Here is a 19,010-nt window from a genome sequence, read left to right on the forward strand (position 1 = left end):
CATCTTGCATAGAAAAATATTTTTTCTCCTTCATATCATTTCATTCCTGGAAGACATTTTCTTCACCCAATAAAGCACATTGCAAGATATTCCCAGGCTAACATTGACTTAATGGGATCTCATACCAAACCAGTATAGCTGTACTAACATGACATAGCCTTCAGCCCACCCCAGTGAAGAAATTTAGATGCAGATCTTGAATCTTAAATCACTATATAACACATTTCCAAGCAAATCTGTGACAGGATGACTGCTGTATTTGTCCCTGTTAAACTGCGGTCCAGATGAGCATGTGAACCTATTTCAGCTTTCTGCTATTGCCTTCAAATTTAATGCTGCCTATTTCTAACTCCCAGTGCAGAAACAATGGCTGAGCCAAGGATTTGCAGATCTGAACAGAAGTATGCCTTTCAGATGTTTTTACCAAAAAAAGCACTGAAGAGCATTCTTCACAAATTGACCTTCTACATAACTCCCATCAGCTGCAAACTGGATGAACTTGGCAGAGAGATGTGTTCAAGGATGACTTTCTTTCCCCTCCTCATCTATTAGATCCACATTTCTAAACACCTCTAAAAACATTTCAGAGAATGTCTGCTTTGGCATCACTGCAATATTTATGGCTATTTTGTTAGCAGATCCAGGATATAATGTAAAAAGATATTTCAATGCTGTTATCTGGGTGAGTCATTTCCTTGTGTTCCTTTCTTCCTGCCATGAAAACATATTTTGTCTGAGGATGAATACAGAATGAATACAAAGAATGTTAAAATTCTCCAAGGCAGCAGGAATAGCACACACATTCATGAACAGGGATATCAGAATCAGAGAAACTTATAAAAAACTTCCATAAAACCCTGCCTTGAGCATGGCTCAGTCACAGGAGATATCCTTTGATTTGCTTTCTCACTTCTTGCTCCATGCAGCAGCAGTCAGAAGCCATTCAGCTGTCCACCACTGGGATATAAAGAGGTTCAGTAGCAAGTCACGGTGGTGATTTCTCCAAATATAAGTCTTTAAAATTGAGGAATATGAATCATAAAATATTATTAAAATTATTAAGTTGGCTTGTAGGGTCCATGCAGCAGAACTCCCTCACACTTTAGCCCACAAGAACAACACAGAGCTGAGTGGTGGTATTGAGAATGATGGCTGCCAATACTCAATAAAAAGAAAGCAGAGGTTCACAACCACATGGCTCCAAAGTGCCAAGTCCTTCAGTCTTGCAATCACTTTTCATCTCCTACAGTTTTACTTTTGTCATTACGAGTCCGTCTTTCCACTTGCCAATACATGAATTACCATATCTCTTCTAGTCTAATGGCACACATAAATTTATCACTTTTCCTACAGAAGTAATTCAAAAGTACTTCGGAAGGCTAAATTCACACTAAATGTGAATGTGCAATCCTTTTTCTGCTCAGTAGAGGTTTCATGAAGAATATGTTCCTATTTGCTGTTACACAGATTCCTGACAATTTGGCACACAACCGAATAAGCTAATGCATCAATTCCTTTGTATGTATGAAATAGTTAACACTTCTGTGGCTGAAATATGAGGCTTGGTTAAGAAAATATATTAGTTTTAGCCAGAGGAGGAAAAGCTCTGTGCTGAGAAACAGGGAAACTATCAGAACAAGAAAACTGGGTGAAACACAGCCTTGAAGAAAGTCCTCACACTGAAAGTATCTGTCACAGAAATTCTGTGTAATGTCATGGCTGAGAGAATATGGATTTTAAGGATGGACTGTGATTTGTAATAGATGCATCTGATGTTTCTTCAACACGGTGCCACATCATCAACCACACTCTTGTATGGGAAGGTTGGATCAGAAAATGCAGACACATGTGCACACATGCATGCACACTCTCAAAAACACTCACTGTTTTACACCTAATTAATATTACTTGATGAATGATTGTTGATTTCACATTAGCAGAATGTGGTGAACAACAAATCAAAAAGCAGTAATCTTTTTTTCCTACAGAAAAGGAGGGAGAATCTCATAGTGTTTTGGTAGCAGCACTGATCAGTTAAAGCATCCATGGCCAGGAGACAGCCACAGGAGAGAGTATTTCCATTTTTCTTTTGTTCCCTTCCTTGCAGAAGCCATTAAAGTCCTTGTAACTCCTTGTTATCTCCTTTATCATTTCACCATACACAGGATGTTTTGCATATGCTGTATGCATGTACTTCTCTCCCTTGATTGTACCTTAGAATCAGTCTTCTCTTGTTTCCAAGGTTGAATTCATTTAGTGATCAGTAACTGATTCTGTGTGCGTGCTTGTATATCTGGAGCCCCGAGCATCTTTCTCTGCTTCAGCTACAGATGTCACCTACTCTCTTCCTTTGGGAATACTTTCTTTGTGATTCTTTACATTTCACAGTTGGTCTCGAATTTACTACAAAACACGAGAAAATATTTGGTCATATGCAGAAGTGTATTTGGTGGACTTGCTGGCCTCTGCCAGTCTAGGCAGCAATAACATAAGCAACTATATGTCCTGTGATCCTAATGCTCTTGAAAACAAAAAACATGGCACCAAGTAAATTTTACCTATACAGTGTCCAAAAGTTGACTTTTTCCATAATATTTGTGTATGGCCCTGATGGATGGAGCAGCTGATCTCTGCACTGAGATCTTGATGCCAGTTCAGTAGATAGGTCCACTGGACAATGACAGAGCTCAGATGGTACCAAGTAAAACAGGTATGATGCTGTCAGAATTTGTTAAAAAAAAAAAGTTCTGAAATAAGTATGCTAAACTCCTATCACATTTGCATGTCTATATGGACAAATACAAATGCTAATAAACAGTCCAGTAACTGAAAGAATTTTTTTTACATCATCCTAAGGGCACTTTAGACAAGTCAGAAGAGGATTTGAGGCAGTGTTGTTAGTGTACTTTCTAGATCTCTGAAATACTTTATCAGTCTGAGCCTATCAATGAGCCTCTTACCAGGCAAACAAATCAACATTTCTTTTCACATTTTTCCCTGAGGTCCAGTGATTGCTGCTGCTGTTGCTGAATTGATTCATTGGAGCAAAACATGAGCAAAAATTATTTTGTGTTCCCAGTTTTATCTTTTCCTCCTGAAAGCAGAAGAATTTGCAAACATTAATAGGACATGCAGCATGCATGTTGCAGAATAAGGCACTCAGTGAACAGTGATGATGCTGGGAGAGGTGATGTGCTGCTTTTGTAGCTGGTGTGTGATATGTGTGAAAAACCCAAAAAGAGGGGTGTTCTTACCCTTCATCTCCCTATCTCCTCACTGAAATTTGTAGTTGGGAGAACCCACTTTCACATCTGGATTGACTGACTCAGCATTCGATCATTCATAAGATATACTCTATTGAATATTGACTTAACCTGCCATTTTATTAGATACACATTTCTAGCTATTGTATTATTGTATGGAAACGAGGAAAAAGAAAAATCCAGACTCAACCTTTTACAAAGGTTGTCACACTTAATGTATGTGGGGGACTAACTGAAAGTACTACTTGGATGATTTCTTCATCACTGACCAAAATTCAACACTGCCAGCTTCTTTAATCTATTTCTTCCCACTGTACAGGAGTTCTGTAAGAAATGTACAAGCCTAGGATAGAAGCCCTGGCAAAATTTAAGTTAAATAAATATCAGCCACTTTTATCACATGCATATTGTATTCACAGAGAAAAATACTCCTCTGCAGAATCTTATAACATAAAATGCATGGAACATTTACGCTTTCAGCTGAACTCCAAGTTTTCTTTGTCGTCCATCAACATTATATGAAATGTGCCAAATGCTATAACTGAGCTGCATAATATGCCTGAACTAAAGATTGCTGTATGTGTTTCATTACAGCATTATTTCTTTATTCAAGCTTTGAACAATCCTATGATGCCTTTATTTCCACAAAAGGTTCAATAAATTTCAGCTTTGGTTATTTCAAAAAGATGCTTTCCTTAGAATTCACTACTTCATAGTTTTTTTCTCCTATTGGAAATACAATTTTGCTTGTCAAATTTCCTCATGATTAGTAATTTTTAGTGTGATTGCTGAGAGTTTGCAGCAGCTTCTTAGCAAAAATAACAGCATGGAGTCATGGGATTCATAGGAAAAGTCAATACCTTTATTAAGCTGCCCGCATAGCTTGGGGGAAAAAAAAAAAGGCATAATACATCTTTTTTGTATCTTGCCTTGCATCTTCATCAGGGCCTTCTGTTTCCAAACTATGTAGCTTTAAAGAAGAAATAAAAAAAAAAACCTATCAGCAATCAATCTGCAAATGGATAGTAATGAGGCTTTTTGCAAAGTGAAACTGTGTTTCCAGAAGGAAATAAAAATCTGATATACTGAAGACCAAGCAGAACTGTTCCTTCAAAAGATTTGAAGGTCAAAATTATTGAGGAAATTTTCTGATGACCTAATGAAATGGCCTTGTACCTGAAAGCTTGTGCAATTCTTCCACCCATAGACTAGTCTAATAAAAAGTAATGCCTTGTCTACAAGCTTGGAATTTGTTTAATCCTAGACCATCACATCTACAGTGTTACTACTACTGAATGCTATTATAAGTAGTTAAATCTATGTTGGCTCACCTGATCTGGGAGTGTCTTCATATCTTGCCAATTAGGAAATAACTGCCAGAGGGTCTATTTCAAGGTTCATTTGGTTCTGATCTCTAAGGGCAAACTACCTAACTGAATTATTCAGAGCACTGTCTGGAAACACCTCTCTAATCCTCGAATCCCCACAGAGGAGAGGATGTTTTAACCAACATCCTTTAATATCTTAAAAAAACTTAATCTATTCATGTTTCCTTTAGGCCAAAAGGAAGAACGACAAAAGAATTTGCTAGCTATTCAACATTTCCTTAGCCATCAGCTACTATATGCAATCTGGGGGATGCAACACGTTATGAAATGGTGCCTCCAAAACAAGATAAATTTATGCCCCTGTGACTTAATGTAGTCCCTCTCTTAGTACAAAAGGAAGTGAATTAAAAACAAACAAACAAACAAACAAAATAAAAAACTAAATGTAGCCTCAGCTACATCAGAGATAAATTGATGTTTAAGGTACAGTTCAGGTTTCTGATGCCGAGGTTAAATGAGAATTTCCTTCATGCAGTTCAGGAGCAGGGAAATCCTGACCCCCAAATGTTAATGGTCAAGCAAATGCCAGATAACTCACCAGGAAACTCATCTCCTCTTCAGATCAAGGCATTTCAAAAAATACCAAAGGCCAGCCCAGAATTTACAGTTCCAGCTCCCAAGCTTTTGTACTGTCACCATAATTCTTCATAATAGGATTGCGTTATCTTTTCTTATGTCTATGAAATAACTAGTTGGCCTGCGGGAGGAGTTAGGCAGTTTAAAGTTACAGTTTAATTTCCTTTGTAATTACAAGTTGATTGCTGGTATAAATTACCTTGCATGCATTTTGTGTCTTGTGCCATCCATTTCCTAAAGTGGGTAATCTTAAATTAAAAGAGTGGTATCAATTGAAAGGCATTGCTATGTTGGAATCTCACAGTTCATTCATATCAATTATCAATCAAATAGACATGGGAAAAAAGAAAAAGAAAAAAAGAGGGAATAAAAATCTTGAATGCTTTTGCATAAATGGTTAGGTTTCTTGTAATGCAATTTTACCAAAGAACTTCAAGAAATCTTCTTAATTTCAGAGGATTATTTTTTGTAATTTTTAATAGTAAAATACACTGGTTGAAAAATATGCACAGGTTTTTGCTTTCCATGTCTCAAAATCGATTTTGATAAACCAGAAATCCCCTTTTAATTCTCTACATTTACCTAAAGGAAAGAATGAATTTCTAATGAAAATTACATCTCCCTGATGAATGTTTGTAGCTTAGAATCTAACTCATTTTCTCCAAACCCTAAGGATCCCATACACATGCAAGAGCTACACAAGCAAGGGAACAGCACACACCTAAAACTGTAAAACTTTAACCTCAGGGCAAGTGTTTTGTAAGGCAGGTAGGTAGGTAAGAAATTTTTCACTCAGTCAAACAGAGAAGAATGGCAGAATGATTAAAATTCTCAAATTGTTTATACCCTTAGTTTATTTTATTAGATGTATCTGAGCTAGTTACTCTCATTACGGTTGGCCAAAACAAAAACAGAGGTACAGTTCAGATGATCCATCTTACTTTAAAATGAACTCTGGAAATATCATTTTTTTTTAGGATTGGAGTGTTGGATACCTAATTCATATGCAGGTAGCTGCATGGAGTACCTTTACAGCTAGTCCTGGAGAAACTTTCCTGTGCCTGACTACTGCTAACCCTACGAGGGTATATGAGGTCTTAAGATTCCCCACAGTAAGTGATATTCTAACCTGGGAGAGGAACCACTGAGAGTTAAATGGAAAATACGTAGATATAGATAGCAAAAAAATAGATTTGCAAAAAACTAATCAGAGATGGTTGTAATCAGATGCAATCCCACAACCCTCTCACAGAAAACATCCTTACATTGCTTATGTTTCTATACATTTTCATGTAGTACACTTCTCCATCTTGTCTAAGATGTTTCCAAGTAAAACTGAGCCAACAGATAAGTTATTCAAATGTTTGTGCATATTTTTTGAAAGAGAAGAATCAGTGTTACATATGACCCAAACACATTCAGAAATGATGGTGCACAGCTTATTAGTGATTACTTGTCTGTGTGAAAGATGATAATTTAAGTCCATTCACTAGTTATTAATTGTGGAGAGGTGCAATTCAGAAACACTTCACTCCAAGCATTCCTTATGCTAAATTTCAAATTGCCAAATTTCATTGTCTTTCCTGCCAATCAGGTGTGAAACCATCAACCTTATACTGAGGGAGAAACAAGAGTGGGTGGATCAGGTCTCCATAACTTGGTCTGAATGTTCAGACAGGCAGAAATAAGTCACTTGGAGCTCAGCAAGGAGCATCTCACTAAAAAACAGAATGAAAAGAAAATGAAAAGATATGTGAATTCTCAGGATTCTTTGTGATACTTTTCAAAAAAGGCGTCATACACGTAGATGAGTCTGTTGGGAAAACACAACATATCCTGTTCTTATATTATTATCTCAGCTCTTCCTTACAGTGCTGTAGTGAGGTATTCCCTAGGATATGTAATAGGAAGGAGTGGGGAGCACTGAAAAAAAAAACCCTATATTTTTCCATTACATAAACAAATAGTTTGTTTTTCTTGTATCAGAAGTTCAGAGTTTTTGCAGCACCATCTAGTGTGACCAAAGAGTAGTAAAGCAGTAACTCTCATCTTTCCCTCTTGTGTTTCTTTTAAAACACAATGATCTCCTTACAGGCTACTGGCCGAAAATCTTTAAGGCCAACAGACTGGCACACAATATTCCTTTTCACATTCCTTTCTCTACCTCGTGAAATCCCACAGCTTCACTAGCTGCCAAGCCTTCATTAAGCCTTGATACCAATGAATTACCTCCTAGCGAACAATGAACTTCTAGTGAACAATGGCTAGTGAACAATGCCTCTGATCTGCACCTTGCTTTGAGAGAATGCATGCTGCTAGCACAGCACAGATGCATGTTTTATGGAATATGAAAGATGTTCTCAGATGTGGGCATGCATGTCATTGTTGCTTCCAGGAAGTGTTACAGATGTTGTTTTCTATAAGATAACACCTATACACTCAGATCCATGCCAGGCACATGCAAGGCTCTGTATGTGAAACAGGATGAAAGACATTGCTGGCAAACAAAATTGTCTGAGTCCTAGCCTGGTAAGATGATGCTCATTTTCTACCCGTTTTTTAAAAGTTTCCCTCTGCCTAAATAGGATTTAAACCACTTTGCTTTCTACATCTACTCACCTCTGTCTAAAAGATCCTGAAGTGGTGAGGCTGCACATACTCCATGGAAGATATGGGGGCTCTGAGAGTGTTCAGATAACACAGCAAAGCTGTGACGGGTCTGAAGCATGAGTCTGATGGGGAGCGGCTGAGGGAACTGGGATTGTTCAGTCTGGAGAAGAGGAAGCTCAGGGGAGATCCTATTGCTCTCTACAACTGCCTGAAAGGAGGTTGTGGCGAGGTGGGGTCAGATTCTGCTTCCACGTAACACTGATATGATGAGAGAGAGCAGCCTCAAGTTGTGCTAGGAGAGGTTCAGGTTGGATATTTGGAAGAATTTCTTCTTAGAAAGAGTGGTGAGGCATTGGCCCAGGCTGCCCAGGGAGGTAGTGGAGTCACTGTCTCTAGAGGTGTTCAAGAAACGCGTAGATGTTGCACTGAGGGACATGGTTAGTGGGTATGGTGAGGGCATGATGATGATTGGACTGGATGATCTTAGTGGTCTCTTCCAACCTTAATGATTGCATGATACTATGATTCTATGATACTATGATTCTATGATTCTAAGTATTTTTCTCCTAACTGACACAATGTGTGGATTCAAATGATTTCAAAAAGGATTTCTTATACCACTGTTTAAAATAATGCTTTTGTTCAATAATTAAACTCATCCTCCTTTCAGAAATTTCCTTCTGAATGCTTTCATGTCACCAAGAGTTGCATAGCACTGATACAAAAAAATGATAAATCAACTCACCTATTTCTAACTGCACATAAGCAAAAATACAATAGCTTTATACTAGTGATTTATATGATTGTTAGAAAAGATGATCCCACTGTAAGAAGACAGAAACAAAGTTACATAACTCACTACATGAAAACTATGCTATCTTCTTATCTATTCCTGGTACTAAAATAGTCATAAAGCTGCAGTCTTTCTTTTGTTATTTGAACCAAGAGGAGTTTGTCCCCCACTTTTAGATGGCACTGTTCTTGTGTCTTCCTTGCTAAACTGCTGCAAGCTGGAGTGCAAATCATTGCTGATTTAAGTAATTTTTAATTACCCTTTTCCTCGGTAACTTCTTTTATGGAATTACAGATAACTGTTTTGCATAAGAACAGTTTACTTCATGAAGTGTAAGGAGAGGAAAAGACTCAAAGACACAGCTCAGAGAAAATGAAGTATGCATTGTCATTCATATAGCTATCCACATAGCACAGGTAGACCTAGAGAGTCTTGTCTTTCATCTCCTGAGGGAAGAATCCAAAACAGCATAGCCACAACTCTGAAAAAAAGCCTGCCAAAAATACCTGTTTTAAAGACCATATCATAGAACCAGAGAATCAGAGAATTATTAAGGTTGGAAAAGACCTCCTAGATCATTTAGTCCAACTATCTACCAACTATTGCCCACTAAATCATATCCCTAAGTACTACATCTACCCTTTCCTTAAACATCTCCAGAGATGGTGACTCCACCATCTCCCTAGGTGGCAGGGCATAGGGCAGCCTATGCCTATGCCTATGCCTTACCACTCTTTCTAAGAAGAAATTCTTCCTAATATCCGGTCTGAATATGTTTACTCACAGAACTGAAATGTAACTATGACAAAATTCTCAGAGTCCTTTGATGCGAATTTGACATTTCATCTCTGAGAAAATAATCAGCCAATAGGCAAAAAATATTATTTTTACTCTAGAAAATAATTCCTTATTTTCTTATGATGCTGTGTTCTTAGCTATAAGCATCTTATATTTATTATTATCATTAGATCATCTTTTCTGAAAACCTGATTTTTGGGAGTGGTACTACAGAGACTAAAGTATATTGATAAATATGTGTTAAAATGCATCAGCAATTTTGTATTTGATCAGTATTTATATTAATTGCTGCCACCCACTGGGTTCATCTGTATGCTTTGGCTCACCATAGTATAATTTAATACATCGTTGTTTGTCTAAATGACTTCATCCTCTCCATTTGAAAGGGTGCCATTTAATTGCTTCCTTCAGCAACCACTAAAATTGGATGTTTCCAACTACAAGCTGTGGTTGATTTAAAGCAAATTGACAAAAACCCTTCTGTCATATTTGTAGTGTGGGAACAGCCTCATGGAAGGTAATATACACATAAGTTTCGAGCTAACTGTAAGGGAGATTACCTTATTTGCCGTCTGGACTTAGCTGCAAAGTCCAAGGCAAATAATTTGTTCTATATAAATGATAAATTACTAGAACTCTGCTACTCATGCTACATAGAGAGAATTCTTTTTTGCAAAATGGTGATATTTCTGACCCTCGTTTCATTTCCACTGGGGTACTTATGTAATTGAAGTTATGCACATGACAGAAGATTAAGCCTTGCAACCAGTTTGCAGGTTGTCTTGTTTACCACTGGTCCCAGTAGATGTCACAAGTTCTCATCACACCTCAGAACTTGGCCTGTATAACACTGAAGTGAATAAATTGGCTCTTCAAACTGGGCTGCTGTGTTAACAACTTCTACAATCTATGTAAGTGTTATGAATAATGAAATAAAACACTGGTGATGACAACACATTATTGAAGAACTGTTAAGTGCTGCATTATGATTTCATTTTAATGCGTTTCTGGCTGAGAGAGCTTGTGTCCCTATGTATGAGGAGGAAGAGGGAGTGAAAAGGAGCTACTTAGTATTCTATACTATTTTTAATATTCTATTATACTTTTAATCTAGCTACTTGTTTAATTTAGAGCATGCTATGTCCAGAAAGACTGGCCATTTGGAGGGCTTACATTACCCTTAATGTCTGTGATCTCAGAGGTCTTGTTGGATGAGACTGTAGCACAACTAGATGCCAAGACTGAAGAAAAAAGGGGGAAAAAATGTTCATTCCTTGTCTACACAGTCTTATCTTGTAATCCTTCAAAGCAAGGCTACCACTGTAATTGATGCAGGTGAGGGGGCAAAACACGGCAGAGGGCAGAGATAAGAACAGAGAGTCTTGGCTCAAAACCAGGATAAACTATATGTAGAAATAAATTATCTTCCTACTTTGCCCTAAGGTAAGAAAAAGGTTGAAGAAGAAATGTGCTTTCAGGTCTAGTTCCTGCAGAGGTTCAGGTTGTGCATCAACCCTCCAACCAGTGCTTCTGCGCCAAATTCACTGTCCCTTTTGCTGACCTTAGTGGAAGTGCTGCAATGTGCTCTGCAGGAAAAAAAAAAAGAGAGGTGAGAGAATTTGGCCTCAGTGCTTTATAGAAGCTAAATAAATCTACTGCAACAAATCCAGAGTATCTGGAAGTTGAAGTGGAGGAATATATTACATCCTTATACAATATTGCTGGTGCTCAAGCACAGCATGGGCATAGATGCAGGGGAAAAGATTTATTCCAGCAATGACAATGGAACCACTTCTGTAACCAAAGACATAGGGAATGAAATCACCTTTATTGCTCATCAATAGGTAAAAAAAAAAGGAAAAAGTTTTCTTTCCGCCTTTAAAGACATTCACCTTTGATGTTATAGCAAATGACCAATAAATCACATAGTAAATGCAATTTCCTCCCACATTTCTAATAATTCTTCATTCCCTGCATGAACCTCGGGTAGAGGAAAAACAAAAACTCTCTAGAGCTTACCATTTGGAAGTGTTACAATATTGATTTCCCACAGAAGGTCACAGATCCAGCTTGTGGTTTTTTCAACTATTCCCCAAACAAAACGTAAGACCAAAGCAGCACATTCTAGGAAGATCAGACCGGATTTTAAAAATGATCAAAAAATGGGAAAACTGAAGCAAAACAGTAGGGTTCCTTAAATTCCTAAAACACAAGAAGATATTAAGAAGATATAATAAGAAATTGTTGAGAACCTCAGACTTACTTCATTATCATAAAAATGGATCCTTTATCCAGCTTAATTCCAGACTGTTGGACTAAACACTGATGTGTATCGGTCTGACAATTAATTTTTCCTTATTTCACAGTAGTTGAATTGCATCAAAAAACTCTGAGTTAATAGTGGAATTCTTTCTTCCAAGAAAAAAATGTGAAAATTCACAATTATACACATTGTGAGAAAACAGGAAAGAATTTGTTAGTACCTAGAGTAAAAAGATAAGGATACTGGTAACATAGCTCTCCACATTTGCAACTATTTCTCATTCAGTAAAGGGAAATAAAGTTCAATTATTTTAGCCCTTTTGGTCTTCCACTTCTGAACAAGGCAAAAATATCTCAGACACAGACACCTTGACTTACCTGTCGACATTTGAGTTGGACTGCATAAGCTGTCAGGAGGCTGTGCTTCCCAAAGGGTTAAAAAGGTCATCTGCTGTTCTATAATAAAATTCTCTATTTCTGTTTTTTTCACAGCTCCATTCAATCCTCCCAATGCAGCAGACAGCACAGTCAAGTTTGATGCCTATGGAGATGGGATAGGTCGTTACAATGTGTTTAATTTCCAATACACTGGAGACAGATACTCCTACGTGAAGGTTGGTCACTGGGCAGAAACCCTGTCACTTGAGGTAGACTCCATCCACTGGTCGAAGAGCTCTGTCCCCGTCTCCCAGTGCAGTGACCCCTGTGCTCCCAATGAGATGAAGAATATGCAACCAGGAGATGTCTGCTGTTGGATTTGTATTCCCTGTGAAACATACGAGTACCTGGCTGATGAATTTACTTGTGCAGACTGTGGGCCAGGAAAATGGCCCACAGCTGACCTGACTGGCTGCTATGACCTACCAGAAGACTACATCAAGTGGGAAGATGCTTGGGCAATAGGTCCTGTTACCATTGCATGCCTGGGCTTTATTTGTACTTTTTTGGTCATTGCAGTGTTTATCAAGCACAACAATACTCCCCTAGTTAAAGCCTCTGGCCGTGAACTATGCTACATATTGCTCTTTGGGGTCTTCCTGTCTTACAGCATGACATTCTTCTTCATAGCCAAGCCTTCTCCAGCTATCTGCACCTTGCGTCGTTTGGGGCTAGGAAGTTCCTTTGCTGTCTGCTATTCTGCCCTCCTGACAAAAACAAACTGCATAGCTAGAATATTTGATGGCGTAAAGAATGGTGCTCAAAGGCCTAAGTTCATCAGCCCCAGCTCTCAGGTCTTCATATGCCTGAGTCTCATTTTGGTACAGATTGTGATGGTGTCCGTGTGGCTCATCTTGGAGGCCCCTGGCACCAGGAGGTACACTCTTCCTGAGAAGAGAGAGACTGTCATATTGAAATGCAATGTTAAAGATTCCAGTATGTTAATCTCCTTAACATATGATGTAATCCTCGTAGTCTTATGTACTGTGTATGCCTTCAAAACAAGGAAATGCCCAGAGAACTTCAACGAGGCCAAGTTTATCGGTTTCACAATGTACACAACGTGCATCATTTGGCTGGCCTTTCTCCCCATATTTTATGTGACATCCAGTGACTACAGAGTAAGTCTTTGGATATATGTTTCCATAAATCATGTGCATCACTTTAAAGAACCCTGTCATCATTCACTAAAAGTTCCTCTCACTTCCTTTGTCACCTGGATCCCTCACAAACTGTTTCAATGTTAATGTCCAACTAAGCTTATTACCAAATTTTAGTTAATTTCTAAGAAAGATGTTCTCAATTTGAACTGTGAATGTATAGCTGGAGGTATAAGGGATTAATACTGTCAACCTCACTGTGATAGAGGCAAATCACATAGATTAAGTACTAGAATCATAGAATTATAGAATTGTTCAAGTCAGAAGACACCATTAAATGTCATATAGTCCAACCCTTCTGCAATGAACAGGGACACCTACAGCTCAGAGCCCTGTACAGTCTGGCCCTGAATGTTTCTAGGGACAGATCATCCACCTCATCAATGGGCAACCTGCTCCAGTGCCTTATCTCCTTCACTGTAAAAGACTTTCTCCTTATACCTCTTCTAAATCTCTCCCCTTTCGTTTTGAAATAATTTCTTCTTGTCCTATCACAACAGATCCTGATAAAGAGTTTGTCCCCTTCTTTCTTCTAGCCCTCCTTTAGATATTGAAAGGCTGCTCTCAGGTCTCCTTGCAGCCTTCTCTTCTTCAGGCTGAACAGCCCCAGCTCTCATCCCATCCTTGTAGAAGAAGTATACAATCACTCAAATCAAGCCCTCCTCTGGACGTGCTTCAACAGGTCCACATCTCTCCTGTACTGAGGACTCCCGTCTGGATGCAGTGCTCCAGGTGAGGTCTCACCAGTACAGAGTAGAGGAGCAGGATCACCTCCCTCACCCTGCTGGCCACATTTCTTCTGATGCAGCCCAGGATACAGTTGGCTTTCTGGGCTGGGACAGCACACTGCTGGCTTGTGTCCAGCTTGCCATCCACCAGTCTCGCCAAGTCCTTTTCAGCAGAGCTGTGCTCCATCCTTACATCCCCCAGCTTGTACTGATAGTGGATGCTGCCACAACCCAAGTGCAAGACCTTGTACTTGGATTTGTTAAGCCTTGTGATGTTCACCTGGGCCCACTGCTCAAGCCTGTCTAGGTGCTCCTGGATGGCACCCTGTCCCTTGGGCGTGTTGACCATACCACACAGTCTGGTGTCATCTGCAAACTTAACGAGGGTGCACTCAATCCCGCTGTCAGTGTCACTGATGAAGATATTAAAGAACATCAGTCCTACTACTGACTCCAAAGGGACATCACTCATCAATGATCTCCATCCAGACATTTATGTATTGATGATTTCTCTCTGGATATGATCTTGCAACCGGTTACTCACATATCCACCCATCCATATCCATCCAGTCCACCCAAAATCATACTGTCCCAATTTAGAGATAAAAATATTATGAGGTATTGTGTTAAAGACCTTACTGAAGTCTAGACAGATTATATTAGTGGCTCTTCCCCTATCTATTAATGCAGTTTTGCCATCACAGAAGGCCACTAGGTAGTTCAGGTGGGACCTGCCTTTGCTGAAGCCATGCTGCTTCTCTTGTATCCCCTCTGTCTCTTCCACATGCTTTAGCATAGCTTCCAGGAGAGTCTGCTCCATGATCTTCCCCAGGACAGAGGTGTATTCATACTAGTACATCAGTATATGGAGCTACAGTCTTAACAACAACAACAAAAACAAAAATAGTAGATCGTGAGCATGAGTCACAGAGTTATTTGGCAGAGGTAGGCCTTAAATTAAAAACTGAAGCAATTAGTCTTTTTTTTTCTTTCCAACAGATGTCATGCTTTAATACGGAACAATTTATTCTCTCTCCATTTTGTAGAAGATAAGTATATCACTGAGCAGAAAATATTGGTCAACACTAGTAAATAACCTTAAAAATATTAAATTGTTTTAATTGTCACACAATTTAGAAAAGATTCAGATTAAATAAAATTTTATTTTTGGACCAAAGAAAATTATCTCAGAAAAAGACTGATCTACTCAACTGGAAATCTCACAGTTATTTTGATCTGAGAAGTGATTGCTGGAGTTGGCCCTTACAGTAAGTTGTACTGAATTAGTTCAACTTTCTGCCCAGAAGAAAGATAGGAGACTTAGGGTGGTATTATCAGCAGTACTGTTCTTAAGATTTAGCATGGAAAACTGGACATCTAATAATACCACTTAACATACTTCTAGTATGATCATCCAGGACCAGTTTTCTCAGCATAGGAAAGGTACTGAAAATCTTGAGAAAACAAGAATAGATAACAAACAACACAGTAAGACATGGAGAGTGACAGTAAAAGAGCTAAATATATTTAGTCTAGACAAGTGCAAACCCAAGGAGACGTGATCACAGACTACAAATAATTTCAAGGCAACAAAAGAAAAGAATTATTCAGTCTCAGGAGAAGTTAGAATGGCGAGTAATGGCTCAAAGCTAATGAAGGAAAAGCTTAAGGCAGGCACTGGGGAAAAGCTCCTGCCACTCAAAGTAATCAAGAAGCCATACACAAAGGAGGGTAATACTGGTTCATACTGTCACACCACTGGGCAGCAAAGGCACTAATGGCAAAGCTGGACATGACTTGATTGCTCAAGTAACATTTTAAGCCTCATCTCCCGAGGGAGATTTTCAGGAGCAACTGTGAGCATTTAATGTGAATAAAAAGTTCCATATAAGCTAATCTGAGTCCTATTCAGTGGACAGAAAAAGATTTTGACACTTTTTTGACACTTTCATAACATTAGCAGGTTTTTGAAAATCCCATCATATGTGTCTGCACTTTCAGTGCTCTTTTGAAAAGCCTATATTTAGTTTCCATGCAGTGTCACATGAAAACCTGTGACATCAACTTGTGCCATCCTCATGTATTCCAACACTGGTGGCATCACTAATGACCTATCATAGAAACATAAAAGTAGACAATTAAAAAAAAAAAAAAAAAGTAGTTAGAATCAGGAAGGAAGGAAGGAAGGAAGGAAAAGAGGAGAGGAGAGGAGAGGAGAGGAGAGGAGAGGAGAGGAGAGGAGAGGAGAGGAGAGGAGAGGAGAGGAGAGGAGAGGAGAGGAGAGGAGAGGAGAGGAGAGGAGAGGAGAGGAGAGGAGAGGAGAGGAGAGGAGAGCTCTTAATGGCAGGATCACTTCCTCCTGAATAGAATAAATTTCACCATCAAGTGGATTTCTGGGGAAGAGTTCAGAGGTGAGCTGTTGGCAATTCAGTCATGAAGTCAGCTGTAGGATTTTTCTACCCACGTCTTTCCATAGGCCCCAGTGTCTGTGGATTGTCTAACTCAACTTTGCTTAAGGCAGTATTACTTGCAGCAGACTGCTCAAGACTGTGTCCTGTGGGGTGTTGAATATCTCCAAGGCTGAAGACTCCACAATCTGTCTGGGGAATCTGGGGAATGCCAGTGTGACTATCTTCATGGTTTCCTTATATATAAACAATACTCTGTGTATCATTTTTTGCTAGTGTCCTGTCACTGGGCTCTAGTGGGAAGGGTCCGGCTCTCTCTTCCTTTCTCTCACCATGAGTATATATACACACTGATAAGATCCATTTTGGCCTTCTCTTCTCTGCCCTGAACAACCCAAAATCTCCTCATATGACAGTTCCTCCAGACCTTTAATCATCTTTATGGCCTTTGCATAGATTCATAAAATCATTAGGTTGGAAAGACCACCAGGATCATCTAGTCCAACCATCAACCCATCACCACCATGTCCACTAAATCAAAACTGTCACTCAGTGTGACATCTATCTTCTTAAATACCCTCAGGGACAGTGACTCCAGCACCACCTTGAGCAGCCTGTTTCAATACTTCACCACTCTTTCTGAGTACAAATTCTTCCTAATATCCAACCTGACCCTCCCCTGACACAACTTGAGGCCATTCCTTCTCATCCTATCAATAGTTACATGGGAGAGGAGGCTGATCTCCACTTTGCCACAACCACTCTTCAGGTGATTGTAGAGAGCTATAATGTCTCCCCTGAGCCTCTTCTTCAGACTGAACAGTCCCAGTTCCCTCAGTCACTCCTAATAAGACTTCTGCTTCACTGCCCTTCTCTAGTCACACTCCAGGACCTCAGTATCTTCCTCTTAGTGAGGAGCACAAAACTGAAAGATTATCGAAAATGAATATGAACAAGTAGTCCAGTCAATCTTCAGTTCACCTTTATTGAACACTTACCTCATTCTTACTTCATCAGCTTGTCAATGAGGAAGTTATGGGAGACAGTGTCAAATATCAGCTACTCACACATCATCCACAATGCCATTTATTTCCTCATAGAAGACAATCAGGTTGGGGAAGTAGATTCCTAGAAGTCACAGCCTCCTACAGCAATCCTTTTCCCAGCAGCAGCAGTGCAACCTGATGTTCCTGTGAAACTCCCCTTGAGTCCTCCAGCAAACTGAAAACTAGTTCCCAGATAGTCTAGATCTTGAAGCAGAGCCCAGAAACTGCTGTGTTTGGTAGCTCTTAGTTGCACTGTCAAATATTTAAAGGAGAGCTTCTGGATAATACAGATTTCTCTGATACTGTTAATTTTCACACAGAGGTCCACGCTGATTTCAGTGAGGAGTTCTTTAGAATCAAAGATAAAATGAAACCTGTTGTGACTAAACAAGCACAGCAGCTCTAACACCTAGCACATTTAAGGAATATTTTTTTTCTTCACTTGATCATCTCAAGAAATGCAGATGACATCAGAAAAGTCTGGGTGTTAAACTGGTCAAAGTGAAGTCAGAAGAAAAGTTGTTGCATCCACCTTTGGTAAAGAGTGATTACCAGTTACGTGGTCACCTTAATTATACTTACAGTTGATAAAGCACTTGGCATTGTGAGGATATGTAAAGAGACAAAGTCCATTCCTTACTCCAGTTTTCATTTTGCAATAACTATTTCTGACAAGGAGATGTGAGAAGCATTTCCATGGAAGAAGGCTGATCTCCACGGGCTGCAGGAGTGGATCTAAGGCAAAACAAGTAATGGATGTATGATCATTTAAATTAAGCAGTAGAGTTTAAGGCAGTTTAATTCAACATCTTAATTAAAAGAACGTGCTTGGAAGAATATAAACTGAAAATGAGCCAGTAAACTGGTGCCTAGTTACATGAGTGAACAAAGAGGAAGATAGATTGACAGCAAAGCTGCACTAACAAATTGCCCAAGGCAATGAATCCAAAATCCTGTACCTTCCAAACAATTCATTTCTCAGTTCTTCTATCTCAAAGTCAGGGCACTTTTCAGGGTCAGTCTGACAAATGTCACCAGCTGCTGTGTTTACTCAAAATAACACCTATGCCTGTGCACGAGGTTGCGAAAGTTTTCTGATTAGAGTTGAAGCTAGAGGCTAAACTTGTTTTCACGTGGAAGCTGTAGGGCATTAATTGCAATGTAAACCACACTACATGCAGCCTGTTTTCTACTGTAGGCAGCTTTGCTCAGTTGCTGCATTACAGAGGACTTCCTGACCAATTTAGGAATCAAGTATATGAGGGTGAGAGAAACAGAGCATTCTTATTCCTGTATAGAGCTGAAGGAGATCATATTCAGTCAAGTACTCTTTGACAACACCAAGTTGAGTAGCACAGTTGATATGGCAGAAGGATGGGATGCCATCCAGAAGGACCTTGACAAAATCGAAAAGTGAACCAGTGTAAAATCAGTGAGGTTTAATGAGGCCAAGTTCAAGGCTGCACCTGGATCAGGACAATACCAGATATGTGTACGGACTGGGAGAATAATCTCTTCAGAGCAGCCCTGCTGAGAAAGG

At 39.2% G+C, this 19,010-nt stretch overlaps 1 protein-coding gene across 6 annotated transcripts in view; it reads left to right on the forward strand.

The window, feature by feature from the left end:
* GRM3 (glutamate metabotropic receptor 3) overlaps positions 1-19,010 on the forward strand; it is a 110,008-nt gene that overhangs the window by 84,767 nt on the left and 6,231 nt on the right. For all 6 annotated transcript variants that reach the window (XM_010715374.3, XM_010715637.3, XM_010715307.3 and 3 more), the window contains one exon: positions 12,183-13,249. In XM_010715374.3, coding sequence (XP_010713676.1) covers positions 12,183-13,249 — 1,067 coding nt within the window. The remainder of the gene's footprint in view (positions 1-12,182; positions 13,250-19,010) is intronic.

This window comes from Meleagris gallopavo, chromosome 1 (genome assembly GCF_000146605.3).
Source record: "Meleagris gallopavo isolate NT-WF06-2002-E0010 breed Aviagen turkey brand Nicholas breeding stock chromosome 1, Turkey_5.1, whole genome shotgun sequence".
NCBI classification, from domain to species: Eukaryota; Metazoa; Chordata; class Aves; order Galliformes; family Phasianidae; genus Meleagris; species Meleagris gallopavo.